The sequence below is a fragment of the Chaetodon auriga genome, chromosome 17 (genome assembly GCF_051107435.1).
Source record: "Chaetodon auriga isolate fChaAug3 chromosome 17, fChaAug3.hap1, whole genome shotgun sequence".
NCBI classification, from domain to species: domain Eukaryota; kingdom Metazoa; phylum Chordata; class Actinopteri; order Chaetodontiformes; family Chaetodontidae; genus Chaetodon; species Chaetodon auriga.
This window is the reverse complement of record NC_135090.1, coordinates 12341255-12357316: the sequence shown is the minus strand read 5'-3', so window position 1 is coordinate 12357316 and position 16062 is coordinate 12341255. Positions and strand designations below refer to the sequence as shown.

Genomic DNA, 16062 nt, shown 5'->3' with positions numbered 1-16062 from the left:
GAAGTATTTTTTTTATTTTTTTTTATGTGCATCAAGTTTAGAACAACTGCTTAAAACTTATAGACTCTCTCACTCTCACAAGCAGCAGACACAACGACACTCAGTCATTAATATTTACCTTTGGATTTCAACTAAACTATTTTCCTCCTCTGTTCTTCCTCCTGTCCTCCTTCTCCTCCTGCCCCTGCTGCTCCTGTCGTCTAGCTCCTTCCAGCATTAGTTCCATCTACAACGGAGCAAGCAGAGGAGGTAAAGACTCAACCTCAACCACACCATCCTGCTGTCCACCCCTTCACCTCAATCTCTCCATTCTCATCTTAAAAATCACCCCTCATTCCTTATCTCCATCCATCACTACAAACCTCGCAACCTCTCCCGCTTTCCCCACCTAATGAACACCACCTCTCTCTCTTTACTAACCTGTTGTGAATGTATGATGAGCGGACCTTTTGGCAGGAGCAGCGAAGCTTCATCAGGGCTTCGTGTAACCCCGCTGGTAGGCTGTGATTAACCCTGACTGGCTGGGTAGATGCTGAAACTGATCAACAGAGCAATGAACAGTGACGTTGATTGCGATGCTACTGGATGAAAAACGCAGATCCCCCCCCCCTCGCCCACCCCTCGATCGCTTATTTCTTCTCAAATCACTTCCTTTTCTATTCTGTGTTTGCCTGTGAAACGCGGGGTTGTGAGTGGATGTGGTCATCAGACTGTGTTATTTAAGTGTGAGTCCAGGAGTCCTGTGCTTCGTTTGGGTGCATCTCACCTACAGCTGAGTAGTAGAGAACAATTTTGATAATCAATTAAGTCATTTTTCTAGAGACAAAAATGCCCAAAGTTAACTTGTTATAGCTTCTGAAATGTGAATTTTTGCTGTATTTTTGGTTGTAAACTAATAAACCAAAATATTTTGGATTGTCAGTCGGTCAAATCAATGCCAGTGTTTAGAGGTGAACGACTGATGGTTGATGTATAATACTGATGTCATGCAAGTACAACAATTTGCTAACAATAACAAATGAGACTGCTGCACTTAAATCAACATTTATTTAACACTAATGACGTCTGCATTATTTCTGTTTGCTCAAGTCGATCTGCACGACGTCTGCAGTGCATTTATTTTCAATTAAAAAAATGTATTACCTAAATAAATGTCCACAAGTAATCAAAAACGACCTAATTTAGCGCCCTTAACAGCAGCGTTTATCAGTAGATAGCAGGTGCCGAGAGAGAATGAACATTTGCAATCTTACATTAATAAACAATGTTTGTGCATGCACTGGCACCCAGCAGCATCTCTTTGTTTCTGGTCCCAATGAATATTTATTTAGCAATAATGATTCACTTATGCACGGAAAAATATTAGGAAAAGAAAAAAAAGTGCATTATCCCCATTATCTCAAAATGCCAGATGTTGGCCCTAAATACCGTCAAAATAAACCAAAATGACAGTCAATAGATTAGTCAATCATGAAAGTGATCTCTTATTGTGGCTCTAATTGAGACAATAATTGGTGGAATAATTGCAACAATTGAAAATAGTTCGTTGCAGTCCTGTTTTCAGTCCTCTGAGGTGTTGAGATGCTCCCTCTGAGCCAGCAGACCTGCGCTCGTATTCTTCCTTGTGTCTGTCACTTTTGCCTGTTCTGTCTTTATCCATGTCACCTTCACCTCTCTCTTCTTTGTCACTGCTCATGTTTGTCTTCTTTGTCTTATTGTTGTCTTCTTCACACTTTTCTTCTCTCTGCCGCTCCTTCTTCCCCTGTTTCCCCCCTCATCTTTTCCTCTGCTGCGGTGTCGTAACCCGGGTGGCGTTAGCTCGGGGCAGTCGTATTCCTCGACCCAGTATGAGTCAGGGCTGCAGCAGAGAGGCCAGCAGGGAGAGCAGCCGGGACACCAGCCCCGTACGCTCCTTCACACCCCTCGGTGAGTAGCAGCGGTGGAGGGATGACCGGTAAAATCAAGACGAATAAGCCCTCAAAGGAGAAGAGAAACCTTTCATTTCTCCATAAATTTATCTCAAACCAGAGAAAGATGGTTTTTATTTTAAATCAGCGTCTGATTTAAACCAAACTTATAAAAATCAAGAAGTTGAGAGTGATTTTTAAAAAAAAAAAAAAAAAAAAAAAAAAGAAAGAAAGAAAAGAAATCACTTGCTTGTGTTTCAGCCTGTCTTTCTACTCTCACACACTGTTAGGCTCGTGTGTGTTTGTCTCGTGTGTGCGCGTGCGAGTGTTAAACTCTGTGTGTGTGTGTGTGTTTTAATCTTGGTTGCAGCGACGCGGAGCTACTCTCGCTCCACCGGAGCTCTCCACACACCTGACACTTTTGGGGCTGCAGGTGAAGGCTGAGTACATCTCTTTCTCCGTACCTCACCCACCCACTCTGCCTTAATTTTTTTTTCTTCGCTCCGTTTTTTTCTTTTTGTTCTTCTTTAGTGCCACGCATCTCCTCCTGTATTATTTGTCAGCCTGTTTCTTTTCTTGTCCATCAGCGTCCGTGTTTTGTTTTTTTTTTTGTTTTTTTTGTTTTTTTTTTGCATTCTGCTCCAGGACGTCGAACCTTCCAGTGGAATCGCATGTTTCCGCCCGTTCAGTCGCCAGCTGACAAACCATTGTGCCAGTTTTACCAGTGCCCATTTGTTTTCTGTATTTAGCCCTGCCCCTCTTCTGCAGGGACGCCAACACCTTCTCCTGTGTTCTCTGTCCATCATTCTTTCTCCCCCAGTGGCACCTGCAGTGTCACCTAACGAGTCATCACATCAACTTACAGGGTTTGCTCATGGGAAACGTAGCATGTGTGTGGGTTGAGTGAATGTCAGAGAGTGGATGGTGAGGAGGATGGTGCATCATCAGTGGACTAGCGAGAGACAGCTCAGTGACAATTTTAGGTCTGAAGTCTAAAGTTTTCTCTCCTGCTGTCACTCTGTCCGTCCTCCTCTTTCTGTCTGCGTGGTTCTCTGCAGGATCAGCTTTTGGCATCAGTCAGTCCAGTCGTCTCTCATCCTCAGTCAGTGCCATGAGGGTCCTCAATACGGGCTCTGATGTGGAAGAGGCTCTCGCAGATGCACTGGTATGAAAATACTCACTTACACATATACATAAAAAAAGAAGAAACATAACTCTGAGCACTTATCCAGTAAGATACCACCATGTGCAGCTCACACCTTCTGGAGTGTGTGTGTATGTGTGTGTGTGTGTGTGTGTGTTAACTAACCCACGGTTCTACCTCTGTTTAATGCTGTCAGCTGTTGGGAGACATGCGGTCCAAGGTCAGCTTCTTCTCCTGCCTCTTACCTGTGTGTGCATGCATGTTTAGCTGTGTTTGCCTTCTATCAAGCTAGGTGTGTGTGTGAGTGTGTGTGTGCATGTTTTTTGCCTTTGCCTGATATTACTCTGTCTACCTTTTCATTTTCATTTCATGTCCTTCCCATTTCTGCCCTTTATCCGCAGAAGAAGCCAGCACGGCGGCGGTATGAAAATTACGGCATGTACTCCGACGATGATGCCAACAGTGACGCATCCAGCGCCTGCTCAGAGAGGTCCTACAGCTCCAGGAATGGAGGAGCCATCCCCACCTACATGAGGCAGACAGAAGACGTAGCTGAGGTCAGCAGCAACCGCAGTATAGCAGAAAAATCTGTGAACCACATTGGGCATTAGGGCATCTCTTTGATTACTCTACATATTACAGAATGTATAATCCTTACATTTGGAAAAAAACATCACTTCTGAAGCCTTGCAAATGCTCAAAAGCTCATATTTTAAATGAGTAATTATCTGCAATGATCAGGGATATTGAGTTCTGGTTTGGGTCCATGCTTGTACTGACCCCTGAAAGTCTTATCACTTCAGTATCAAGCTCAAAATTTCTTCATTTATGTATTTGTGGTTCTCACCAGGTGCTGAACCGTTGCGCCAGTGCCAACTGGTCAGAGCGGAAGGAGGGGCTGTTGGGCCTGCAGGCGCTGCTCAAGAACCAGCGCACTCTCAGGTCAGCCACCGAACGGGCAGATGTGTTCTCAGAGGATAAATGGACTGTTGATTTTCATCTAACTGTCATTGCTGTTCATCTGCAGTCGGGTGGAGTTGAAGAGGCTGTGTGAAATCTTCACCAGGATGTTTGCAGACCCTCACAGTAAGGTATGAGTGCATGCAGCGCAGCGAGACACACAAAGACACACAGCACTCATTTCCAGTATCATTTCAAACAGATTTCATTATTCACCCACTTTGGTTTTGTTTATCCCACCATCCCTCACTGTACCGGATTCTGCCAAAACACAGACAAGGATCTATTTGTTAATCCACCCAGATACATTTGAACAGCCACGGATGTTCCTTTGAATAAGTTCAGAGATTAAGACGGGATAAACAGGTCACATTGTGTTCTCAGATGTCCACACACAAAGATATACACTCTCAAAAATAAACACAGGCATGCAGAGTGTGCGACGGATTGTTTTCTAACGGCATGCCACGCCTGAGTGTGACCTCACGCTCTCCGCCACCCTGTGGGATTGCTCTGTCACTGCAGCCAGTCCGCTGGCTGTGCTCACTGCATTCGCTGCCACTCTTTCCCCTCCCTGCAGTCTGAGGCGACGACACTGACCACACACACACTCAGACTCACTCCGATGCACAGACAAGTATGTGGGCTGCCAGCTCTTCTCTCTGACTAACCAGCTGCGGTTCGACCTCTCTAACACTGCCACTTCTCTTTGGCCGTTTTTTGAGTGCCCGTTGCCTCACACGTGTCGTAAGGCGTGTGAGCATCCTCCTCACTTCCCCCTCGTTTGACATATGACGATTTGATGAATTTCAGCGAGACTCCGGCAGGGTGTACGGCACAGCAGAATCCGGTATAAGCTCAGCCTCCTTCAAGGTACTGCATCTCACCATGGATCCTGCCTTCATCTATCTGTCCCACACCTTTCCCACTTTTCGTCTCCCATGTTTTTCAACTTCTCGCTCAGTTCTCAGGTGTTTCCAAGTGTGCACAAAACATCACTTCACATTTTTAAAGATGTTGTCACTCTTGCCTGTTTGACTCTGTTTCCATTTCTGCAAATGTTGGATTAAAAGTCAAGATTGTGAGCAAATACTCAGGCTGAGTACACGCAGGTGTTTTTTCTCAGGATGCTAACAGATGTGTCTCTCTCTCCCCCCCATGCCACCCCACCCTGGAACTCTCTGTAGAGAGTAAGTTTGGCCAATCAGTGTTACTGTATCTATGTTTGGATGAATATCTGCTTCATTAATCTGATTGGATGACCAGTTACCAGGGCAACAACATAACAATCTCTCACTAACCTACCTCATATAATGTTGCCTGTAACTACATTGTCCTGCTGAGATCCACCACTGGCATGTAGAGACAGTTGCCACACAGTCTGATTTGTGTTTGTTAATTGTCAAGTAACTGTGTCATTGTGGTGTCGTCTAATATCTATTATTAGTTTGGGATTTGGGTGATGTTAAGTTTGATTGGTGATTGGGAATGACGGTGGGCTGCTGCAATGATGAGTAAATAACAACTAACTTCACATGATGCTTCAGCATAACCTGTAAATACAGTGTGAATGCAGGACTCCACGTTTGCATGACTGTGCATGAAACCTATGAATCCTTAAACGAGTCACTGCGTGATCCAAGCCCTGTGTGTGTTTAGGTGTTCAGTATGTTCCTGGAGACACTGGTAGATTTCATCCAGGTCCATAAGGAGGATCTGCAGGACTGGTTGTTTGTCCTGCTCACACAGCTGCTGAAGAAGATGGGAGCCGACCTGCTGGGCTCCGTGCAGGCCAAAGTTCAGAGAGCCCTGGATGTCACACGGTGCGTGTCACACTTACATACAGATTTACATTTTACAGCATGGGAGATACACTAAGTATCTGGTAAAATTGTATTTGAGCATGGAGTGAGAATAATTTATAAATAGAAACGAATAGAAGGCCTCTGAGGATCAATACATCCTTTACATCCTTCTCACTTGTTTTTTACACATACACAAATGGTAGTTTATGCAGGAGAAAGGGCAATGACACAAGTACTTTCACCTCTGACACATGGTCTAATGCAGTAATTTATCTTAACTCGTCAAGATCCTGAACTCTTGAGATGTTTCTGTGTGCGCTGGAAGTTTAATTAGAGTGTCTTCTTTCTCTCTGACAGAGAGTCTTTCCCCAACGACCTCCAGTTTACTATTCTCATGAGGTTCACTGTAGACCAGACACAGACGCCCAACCTCAAGGTAAATGACGTGTGTGTGTGTGTGTGTGTGTGTGTGTGTGTGTGTGTGTGTGTGTGTGTGTGTGTGTCTGTGTCTGTGTGTGTGTGTGTGTGTCTGTGTGTGTGTCGAGAGAGTGTTTAAAGAGAGAGCAGGGTGTGTGACCGTCTGAGTAAGGGAGGGAAGGACAGAGATGAGGCTGGACACTCAGGGACTGTGTAACCATGGTAACTGTTGTACTGATGTGACCTCATGCCTGCCCATGCTGGAGCTGCCTTAAAACCCCACAAAACCCTGAATCCTGGGCTGTGATTGGATAGTGAGTGATGTCGCCACTCCACTGGCTTTTTTTGCCTGCGTCAGTGTGGACACTCCCTTCAAGCTTTCCTCCTCAAACTTTTCTTCCCATCCTCTCATACTTTCCTCCTCTCTCTCCCTCACTAACCCTTCCCTTGGAGCAACAACTTGCCTGACTAGCGTCACCCACACCTCCCAATCCCCACACCTTCACCCCTCACTCCTTGTTCTCCCGACCCTTTATCTCTCTGTCACACTTCCCGCCTTGCACACCCTTCCCTGCCCGATGTTTCACCCCATTCTCACCACTTCTTCGTTCCTTGTCAGTCTGCCTTCCGACTAGGCTTGGGCAGTTTCACCCTCCTCTCCCAAATGTAAAATTCCCTCAAGACAAAATTAAGCGCAGAATGACACACTCTCTAATCTGAAGAAACTCTTAATAGTGCAGAAACATTGTTCTCACATAGTTAAATTTTCTATTAGCTCATAGCATGACCTCACAGCCGAGGGAAGGGCAGTAAGAAAATAAACTTCATACCATGAGACAGTAGAAACATGTAATATGGCAGCCTTAATGCTCAATGAAATAAAATTCAGTCCTGCAGTATACTGTAAAACTAAAGCATGGTATCAATTAGACAGACGAAGGAAGGACATGCAACTACTAGACTTGCCAAAAATCATAAAATATATCAATATTGCGCGGAAAAAATAAAATTGAAGCCTGAAGACAGGCCTGAGGTGCATGCGAGATCAACCTGTGCACTTTCCTTACATCCATGACAACAGTAAGCGTGGACATTATAGGGATGTTAATACAGCGCAGAGCATTTCAGCAGCACGCCAGTCATTACGAAGAGCATAAACTGTTGCATGAAGCCTCATAAACCACTTGGTTTGCATTGGTTAACTAGACACTCTGTGCTGCCCCCTTGTGGCGTAAACGATATAATATATTGCCAGATTTTCAGAATAATATAAAATTTCTGGTTCGCCCAAGCCTACTTCCCTTCTTTTTACTCCTCTTAAATTCTCTGCACCCTCCCTCCCTCCCTCTTCCTTCTCCTCTCTTATCCCCCCCTGCCCTCCCCTGTCCCCCTCTACCCTTCTTTCTCCGTTGATTGACGCGGTGCTTCTCCTCTCTCTCTCTGAAGCCTGTTCGGAGCTCGTGTTGCGGGCGAGGGCGAGGCAGGGGAGGGTCCGGGGTAAAATTGTTTCCCCCCAGAGCGCGCCGCCACGCCTGCTCTATAGACGAGCAGGCCGCAGCCTGGAGCCAGTCCTCCCAGGTCAGTGCGCTCCGGGGGGAGCAATTATATGGTGCGCACGATGCTGCTAAGTGATTCGGAGGAAGTTCTGGTCCTTGAGGTGCATATGTAGAGAGACGGAAAAGGAGAGGGAGGAGTGGAGGAAAATCAGGACAGGATTCAGTTGTTGTGGCGTTTCGGAGCCTGCGGCGAATGTTTGCATTTATTGGTTCCTTTGTTTGCCATTTGTCATCTCTTTTCTTTTTTTTTTAATAAAGCATGATCATCAATGCATTTTGATCTTCTCTCACTGATTCATCATTTGATTTTCAGACCGCCAAGAGATGCACAATCTGCTGTGGCTGTACATGGCTGACTGTGAACATTGTCAGTCACTTAGTCATATGTGTGTGTGTGTATGTGTGTGTGTGTGTTTTTTATAGTTTTACTGTATTTGTGTTTTTGCAGGTGAATATTGGCCTTGCCGTTTCTTTTATTATCAGTCAACTTACAAATGATTTTTCTAAATGTGTGCTTTTGTATTGCAGGTGAAGGTGGCCATCCTGAAGTATATCGAGACGCTGACATTACAGATGGAAGCTCCAGACTTTGTGAACTCCAGTGAGACTCGGCTGGCCGTCTCCCGCATCATCACCTGGACGACTGAACCGAAGAGCTCTGACGTCAGAAAGGTGCTGACACACAAACACTCTAAAGCCTCCTTATACCAGTTAATCCCACAGATAATTCTCAAGTTATTGGAAAGAAATGCCGCCCTCTTTCATTCACTAATAGACACAAACACAGGAAAGACAGTGGAGATTCGTCCAGAAAGCCATCTAACTGAGTGGGGTGTATTCTGTGTGTTGCAGGCAGCCCAGTCGGTGTTAATCTCATTGTTCCAGCTCAACACACCAGAGTTCACCATGCTGCTGGCAGCTCTGCCCAAAACCTTTCAGGACGGAGCCACCAAGCTGCTTCAAAACCACCTGAAGAACACTGGCGGTGTTGCACAGGTGAACACACACACCAATCAGTCAAACCACGCAGTGTTTCAGTCACACATGCTACAGTTTTCAATCATTACACCCTTAATGGCATACCTCTTCTAACTTGTTTTTTTTGTTTTGTTTTGTTTTTTTTGTCACTTCCTCAGGCACCAATGGGCAGCCCTCTCACACGCCACACCCCCCGATCTCCAGCCAGCTGGTCCAGCCCGGTCACTTCCCCTACCAACACCTCCCAGAACACCCCCTCACCAAGGTTACACACACACACACACACACACACTTCTCTTCAAAAAGCACACAGACAGGCCTTGAAACTCCACTTATCACACATCATGGAAATGGAAAATCCATCTGACAATCATTGACACTTTAGCATGAGCACAGGTCAAGATGTGCACAGCAGAAAGGAGTAAAGTCTGCAGATGTTCATATTGCTTAAACCTCATTAGTTCAGTAGTATCAGCATGACCCAGCATGTTTCTTCTTCTCCTTTGTGTCTCCAGTTGATGTAAAAAGAAATAGTCTTGAGATGCACGATTATTCATACATGATCAATGCTGTTTGTGTGAAATACATATCATTCGTGGGGTATATCTGGGGTGATACTGAGCTGTCAGTCTGATGTCTCGTGCCACCTGTAATCCTGCAGCCTGGCTCAGCGTCCGCTTTTTTTGTCTCGTTTGCTTGCAGTGCATTTGACTACGACACAGAGAACATGAACTCAGAGGACATCTACAGCTCACTGAAAGGTGTCACCGAGGCGATCCAGAATTTCAGCGTCCGCAGCCAAGAGGACATGAATGAGCCAGTCCAACGGCGGGAGGGAGAAGAGGTCAGTAGAGCAGACAGATGGCAGTCGTACGTGTTGACGCAAGTGTACATCAGTATTTGTCAGGGCTGATGTGGAAGTTTTTTTCTGTAATCGTCACCATCAGCTTTGGTTTTAAGTGAGTGTGATCTTTCCATACTCAGGAATGGCAACGCGACTTTGAATGAGAACAAAAGTGAAATATTTACAGATGTTAGTGTGGAGGAGAGCAGCCATTTTCAGGTGTTGAAGAACAGGCTTAAACATTACCAAGGTGCCAGGGAGTGTCCTCATGAAGCTTCACAACACTAGTTAACTCAGCTGTTGTAGTGTGACAGTATTTTTTGATGAAGCTTTGGCATTCACACACATTGATATATAAGGTTCATGACCGAGCGAGTCCCGTTTCATGGAGGGGTTAATGAAACATTGTTTGATACAACACCAAAACTCTTTTTGAGGAAAATACACCAAAAATACACTTACTGAACCACACTGTATTATACTGTTCATAAAAGCAGCCATACGAGTAGCATGTAATTACTAAATTTATTGCCCGAACCCTAACAGAACCAATGTAGCATCATGACACTGTTTGCTATTCTAAAAGCAAATCTTGTTTGATTTGTTTGAGTAGCTTCTGATTGGCTCACCCTGATATTCTTACCCTAAACAGTCATCACTCCTCATGCCTACACAAAACCTCCACATGTACATCAGAGGGGATTTAGAAGAGGGTATGCACAATGTCAACTGAAAAATAAATAGGTTGACACCATATACTTGTGTATACCGTCTACCACACTGATGCTTGCAAAGGCCTAAACACACACACACACACACAGCTACCTACATGAACTGTATCCGACCCTGACATCTGATCTGTTCCAGCACTCCCCCTGTGGCGTGGGAACTGAGAGGCATACATTCAGTGTTTATGGGACAGATGACCCTGACCTTAATCCTCTTCAGCCACTGATAAAATCATGTTTATTGTTTGTTATGATGTCAGCTGCTGAAAATCACACTGACGGGATTTTCTCAACAAGAAGCTTCCCTTTTATATTTCCACAAGGTCTTATGTAGATGCTCTGCTGGCTCAGTCCAAATTTACAACTGCAGACATCATGCCAGGTCTTATTGCAGACCCTCCCGAAAACCCCAGCCCCATATTCAGGACACGGTGTACTCTCGTACAGGGGTGTGACCTCTTGACATTTTCCTCATGAGGTGCATCTGAAATCTTAGTAGCCCACATGTCATCAGCCTGCCAATCACAGCACACCTGACTCATCAAACCACCTCTCAGACGGTGGCATTTACTGGTTTGAGTGTAAATGTACACAGAAATAAGAACAAGGTTTCTCACCATGTGAACATGGGGGTGTTTTAAATAAAAACATGCCAACAACAAAAGCAGATTGTCCTGGTCCTGAAATCTCTGAAAGTCTGAGCCTCTTTAACACTTTGATTGCCTCTCTGCAGGGGGACAGCGCGACAGACAGCAGAGTGTCAGACTTAATGGACGGAGGCCGCATGGCTCTGGACAACAAGACTTCCCTCCTCAACACCCCCCTGCTCTCCTCCAGCCCCCGAGGAGCCCGCGAGCACTTCTTAGACTCTCCCTTCAAACACAGCCGCAAAGACACTAGCATGGACGACTCTGAGCATCTCACTGATGGTACGCGAACACACTCTGACAGAATAACAGACACGCTGTGTTGCAGAAAACCAGTCATGTGATCATTGTACTGTGTTTTTTCTCTTCACAGAGAGCAGCCTGGACCAATCAGAGCTGGTGGCCGAGCTGCTGAAGGAGCTGTCCAATCACAACGAGCGCATTGAGGAGAGGAAGGCGGCGCTGTGCGAACTGCTGAAGCTGATTCGTGAAAACACCCTGCAGGTGTGGGATGAACATTTCAAGACCATCCTGCTGCTCCTGCTCGAAACAATGGGTGACAGAGAGGTAAACACGCTCACCGTTTGCATTTCTGTGATCACACTGGACAAAGAGGGCTGAATTCCTGTCCTTTAAACTTCAATCTTTGTAATTCTCCCAGCACGTGATCCGAACCCTGGCTCTGCGGGTGCTGAGAGAGATTCTCAGCAAGCAGCCCTGGAGGTTCAAAAACTACGCAGAGCTTACCATCATGAAGGCCCTGGAGGCTCACAAAGACCCCCACAAGGAGGTGCGTGTGCTCAGAAACACTCATATCAGTTCACTTAAAAACTGTATTAATCATGAGAACTTCAGACATGGCACAGAAGTGTTTTAGTGAGATGATCAAAGCGTTCAGTGGAATCAAATCGCATGTCTGCTGCATCATTATGCTCACATTTGCTCATTCCAAATGAATATATTTCCATCAAATTAACACAGATGATGAACGACGTGTGATCTGAGTCCAGTTTAGTGTTTTATAGCATCAATACTGATAACGTCTGCATGTGTTCCTGCAGGTGGTACGAGCAGCAGAGGAGACGGCAGCCATGTTGGCATTGTCCATCAGTCCAGACCAGTGTATCAAGGTTTTGTGTCCCATCATCCAGTCAGCTGACTACCCCATCAACCTGGCTGCCATCAAAATGCAGACCAAAGTGGTGGAGAGGGTTCCCCGTGAGGGCCTGATCAGCCTGCTGCCTGAGATAGTGCCAGGACTCATACAGGTAACACACACACACACAAACACACACACACACACACACACAGATATCATGTATTTAATGCTTTGTTTTGACACTGAAAATGACGATCTAGTGTTGAACAAAGCATCCTACAGATTTGTGATCTATTTTATCTGGTTGAACAGGGTTACGACAACTCTGAGAGCAGTGTGAGGAAAGCCTGTGTGTTCTGCTTGGTGGCCATTTACGCAGTGATCGGAGAGGACCTCAAACCACACCTCAGCCAACTCTCCAGCAGCAAGGTAACCTGACCTATAAGCACTCGAGATGTGCACTTGGACCAGTTGGCTAAATGTGCGTTGTTTCTCATCCATGTTACCATGCAAGAGCTTTATGTCCTCACACACCAAGATATGGTGACTGAACAGGTTCAAATCACATTTATCACGTCACGTTTTCTTTTTTCAATATCAGAGCACGGTTTTACTTCCAAATATTCCTTGTAATGCATCTTTCTTTCTTGAAACTAATTATTAACAGATGAGACAGTAGAACATTACAGAGCATGCAAAACTCAAAGAAAAACACCAATTACATAAAAGGATTCAAAATTATACAGCAGATATGACAAACAACATCGTGGGGTCAGCTGGAGCAGTGCCAGCTGATCATTTTGTGGTAATTTCAATATATTAACACACTTAAAATGGACCATTTTAACCCTCTAAGATGACGTGCAAAGACAAAGATCTTGCATGACAACAGGCTGTAGAAACTGCATATTTTTAACAAACACTCTGAACAGACTTCTTTGCAACCTCTAAAGACACATTTACATGTCTGTTTTTCTCTCTCCAGCTGAAGCTGTTGAATCTGTATATCAAGCGTGCCCAGTCAGGCTCCAGCGGCAGCGAACCCCCGTCTGAGGGCCTATAGGAGACACAGCGCCCTCCCACAGGGCAACCACAGAACTGCAACCCTGCCCACCAAACATAAACATCTGTTCATGAGCTCACAGCCACACAGGCCGAGAACAAAACACACATCCTAACACTCACAGGAGCAAACTGCTGACATTCACACGTACGCTTGCATTCACACACACACACACACACACACACACACACACACACACACGCACAGGTACATACAGTCCTCATACATTTCCTGTCCCACTGTAAGATGGGAGTTGTGATGCAGAAGAGAGGAGTGTTGAAGTCCTCCTGACCATCGCTGAGGATCCACTCTGATCCCAGACTGAACAGAACCTTTAAATCCACCCAGTCACTAATCACTCAAGGATGAAGATAAGAAATGTCCGTCCTCTCCAGCTCCTTTATATCCACAACACAACAGCATCCCCTCTGAGTAACATCTTGATGTCAACAGGAAGTGGTGAAACTGCATGGTTCTCATTTTTGGGGGGGAAAGGTTCATAGAACAGGCCTGAGACGAACGAATGGAGCCGCCTTGTGTCTTTCTTGAACAGCAAGTAACTGGGGCCAGGTAGACAGGAATGTAAATTTACATTGTGTCATAGTTTGGGTTTATTTTACGCAATGAGGTTTTACTGCAGCAGTTTTTAAATGTCTGCGGTTTTCTCTCTCTCACACACACACAAACACACACACTCTCTCTATTTCAAAAAGGTGCTGATTAGCCGAAAAGGTACGACCGACCAGCCCTGCGCAGCACTAACACGAGTCACTGTGGGTCATGCCTGCTCATAGCAAATACAGAACATAGGCAGAGTCCAAAGTATAGGAGGCGTTGTGTGCTTGGCTATGCATGAGACTAAATTTTAAAAAACTTTTTATTGGGGTCCTATTGACAGTCAGAATAGTGTGACTGGCGTAATGCGAACCTTTCAGAAAAATCCATGGTGTCCTCCGTTTCTCCCAGCTCATCTTGGATCAGTCCACTTCTGAGCAACATGGAGAGGAAAGATGGGTGCGTGCTGCTTACTACATGAAGTATGGCAGGACATGGCTTATTATCACATAGTGGATATGTATCTATATATGATATTAAAATGGAATATCCAATAACAGTGTCATTTAGGAGAGTCCCCCGGGGAGGTGCACAAGTGCTCCTGTGCCCATCCTTGTTTTTATTTTCTCTCTCTCTGTTGCGCGTGCAGTAGTCTCTCTCTCTCTCTCACACACACTTACGTTTTCTCAGCTGAGAAATTTGTAGAAATGTATTATTTACAGCTCTGAAAAAAACCTGTCATGTCACCCTTTTCTCTTCTCCTCTTCATTGTGTCTTTCTTTCCTTCCTCTTCTTGTAACATTCTAGTTTGCACTGTTGTGTTTCCTCTGTGCATTTACAAAAACAATAAAATCAAGAACTTGTACAGATCATGACAAAGGCCTGTCCTTTTGATTTCTGCACTGGAAAAGATTCCCATGGTGAACAGGCAGATTAGTGACAGAAGGGATATATTAAACGTGCTGGTCTTTACGTCTTGCGCTGGTTCCCATGCACATCAACACTGACGACTGTTGGCTGTAATGCCGCCATCCATCTTGGAATTACATCTACTCTTCAGGGAGATAATCCAAAAGTCATTTTAATACATTCAACTTACTCTGGTAATAATAAAAAATAATACGAGAGCTGCAACAAGAAAATCTGCAGGAAAATGTGCACAGCATGTACTTTTTAGTAAAGTAGACTAATGCAGACGTGGTGTAAAATATAAACCGTTATGACAGCTATAGGAGAAAGGTGTTGAATTTCATGTAGGCTCATGCATAAGTTCTCTGGGCTGTAAATTTAGGTGCAGCCAAACAGGGTCCCAGATGCAGAACCAGCCTGACCTGTAAATCATAGGCCTCCCAGCAGTCGCCTCCTTACTGCAGTTAATACTCTGCGAGCCCTCGAAAAACTTACAGTGGTGGAATGTAACTAAGTACATTTAAGATACTTGAACCTAAGTATTTGCATTTCATGTTACTTTATACTCCTACTACAGTACAACTCATAATAATCTTGCTATTGAATTAATACTTTGCAGATTCAATTTCACTTACGAACCATGACTTTATAAAATATGATGCATTGTCATAAAGTACCCATGAGGATTTAAAGTTGCTCAAATCAACCAGTAATATATATATATATATATGTAATAATGTGGCATTCTGCATTATTACTTGTATTTGTAATACTTTAATTACATGTCGCTGATGATGCCTCACATTAGGTTTTCCAATAGACTTTTGGCTCAATTTGTCTGACGTCACTGTATTTCGCACAAGCCTGCACGCTCTGTGTTGACGTCCATACCCTGAATTGTCTCAGAAAAATCAGACAGGGTGTCTAAGAAAAGTCACGAGGCGGGTCTTCTCCCCTCGGGCCAAAATAGCGCGCGTGCCCTGCTCGGGAAAAACCACTTTGCTTCCCAGAGGCTTGACCGCGCGACACGTCCAGGGTCCGACCAGGGGATAATTATTAACCAGACAACCAGTCTGCAACCAACTTCTGTCGGGCAACCTCTTCTTCAACACTGACACCAAACAAAAATGAGCTCCTGTGTGGTCCTCCTCGGTACCGAGCTGAGTTGTGTTCATTCTGCCTAAGATTCACTGCAGCGACAGGTGTTGCGGGGACACGATGTTGTTCTGGCAGCCTTACACTGAAAACTTCCGAGCACCCGTACAGAGGCACGACGGCAGTTACACACGGTATGAACTTCATAAACCTAAAACTGAAATGTTTATTTTGTATTGTTTAAGGCCTTACAGTGATTTTAAGTTATCTATAATAGATGTTAATGAATAAGTATTTTGGTTGTTGCTTCTTCTCACTTTTGGACCAAAAAGCCTAATCACTGTGCGGACTGGTT

The 16062-nt window shown here is 44.9% G+C and overlaps 1 protein-coding gene across 6 annotated transcripts in view; it reads left to right on the top strand.

Moving 5' to 3' along the window:
* The window catches only part of clasp2 (cytoplasmic linker associated protein 2), a 52519-nt gene extending 37944 nt beyond the window's left edge, over window positions 1-14575 (top strand). For 2 of the 6 annotated variants that reach the window (XM_076755311.1, XM_076755310.1), the window contains 20 exons: window positions 205-249; window positions 1819-1926; window positions 2278-2340; window positions 2966-3072; window positions 3248-3271; window positions 3453-3608; window positions 3902-3993; window positions 4079-4142; window positions 5671-5834; window positions 6174-6252; window positions 8318-8461; window positions 8642-8785; window positions 8926-9032; window positions 9470-9611; window positions 11073-11268; window positions 11360-11553; window positions 11648-11776; window positions 12048-12254; window positions 12398-12514; window positions 13071-14575. In XM_076755311.1, the coding sequence (XP_076611426.1) occupies window positions 205-249; window positions 1819-1926; window positions 2278-2340; window positions 2966-3072; window positions 3248-3271; window positions 3453-3608; window positions 3902-3993; window positions 4079-4142; window positions 5671-5834; window positions 6174-6252; window positions 8318-8461; window positions 8642-8785; window positions 8926-9032; window positions 9470-9611; window positions 11073-11268; window positions 11360-11553; window positions 11648-11776; window positions 12048-12254; window positions 12398-12514; window positions 13071-13148 (2360 nt within the window). In that variant the 3' untranslated portion in view covers window positions 13149-14575. Of the gene's footprint in view, window positions 1-204; window positions 250-1818; window positions 1927-2277; window positions 2341-2965; window positions 3073-3247; window positions 3272-3452; window positions 3609-3901; window positions 3994-4078; window positions 4143-4824; window positions 4885-5198; window positions 5202-5670; window positions 5835-6173; window positions 6253-8317; window positions 8462-8641; window positions 8786-8925; window positions 9033-9469; window positions 9612-11072; window positions 11269-11359; window positions 11554-11647; window positions 11777-12047; window positions 12255-12397; window positions 12515-13070 lie in introns of all 6 variants that reach the window. The other 4 variants (XM_076755315.1, XM_076755316.1, XM_076755312.1 and 1 more) reach the window with 3 other exon arrangements.
* The last annotated feature ends 1487 nt before the right edge of the window (window positions 14576-16062 follow it).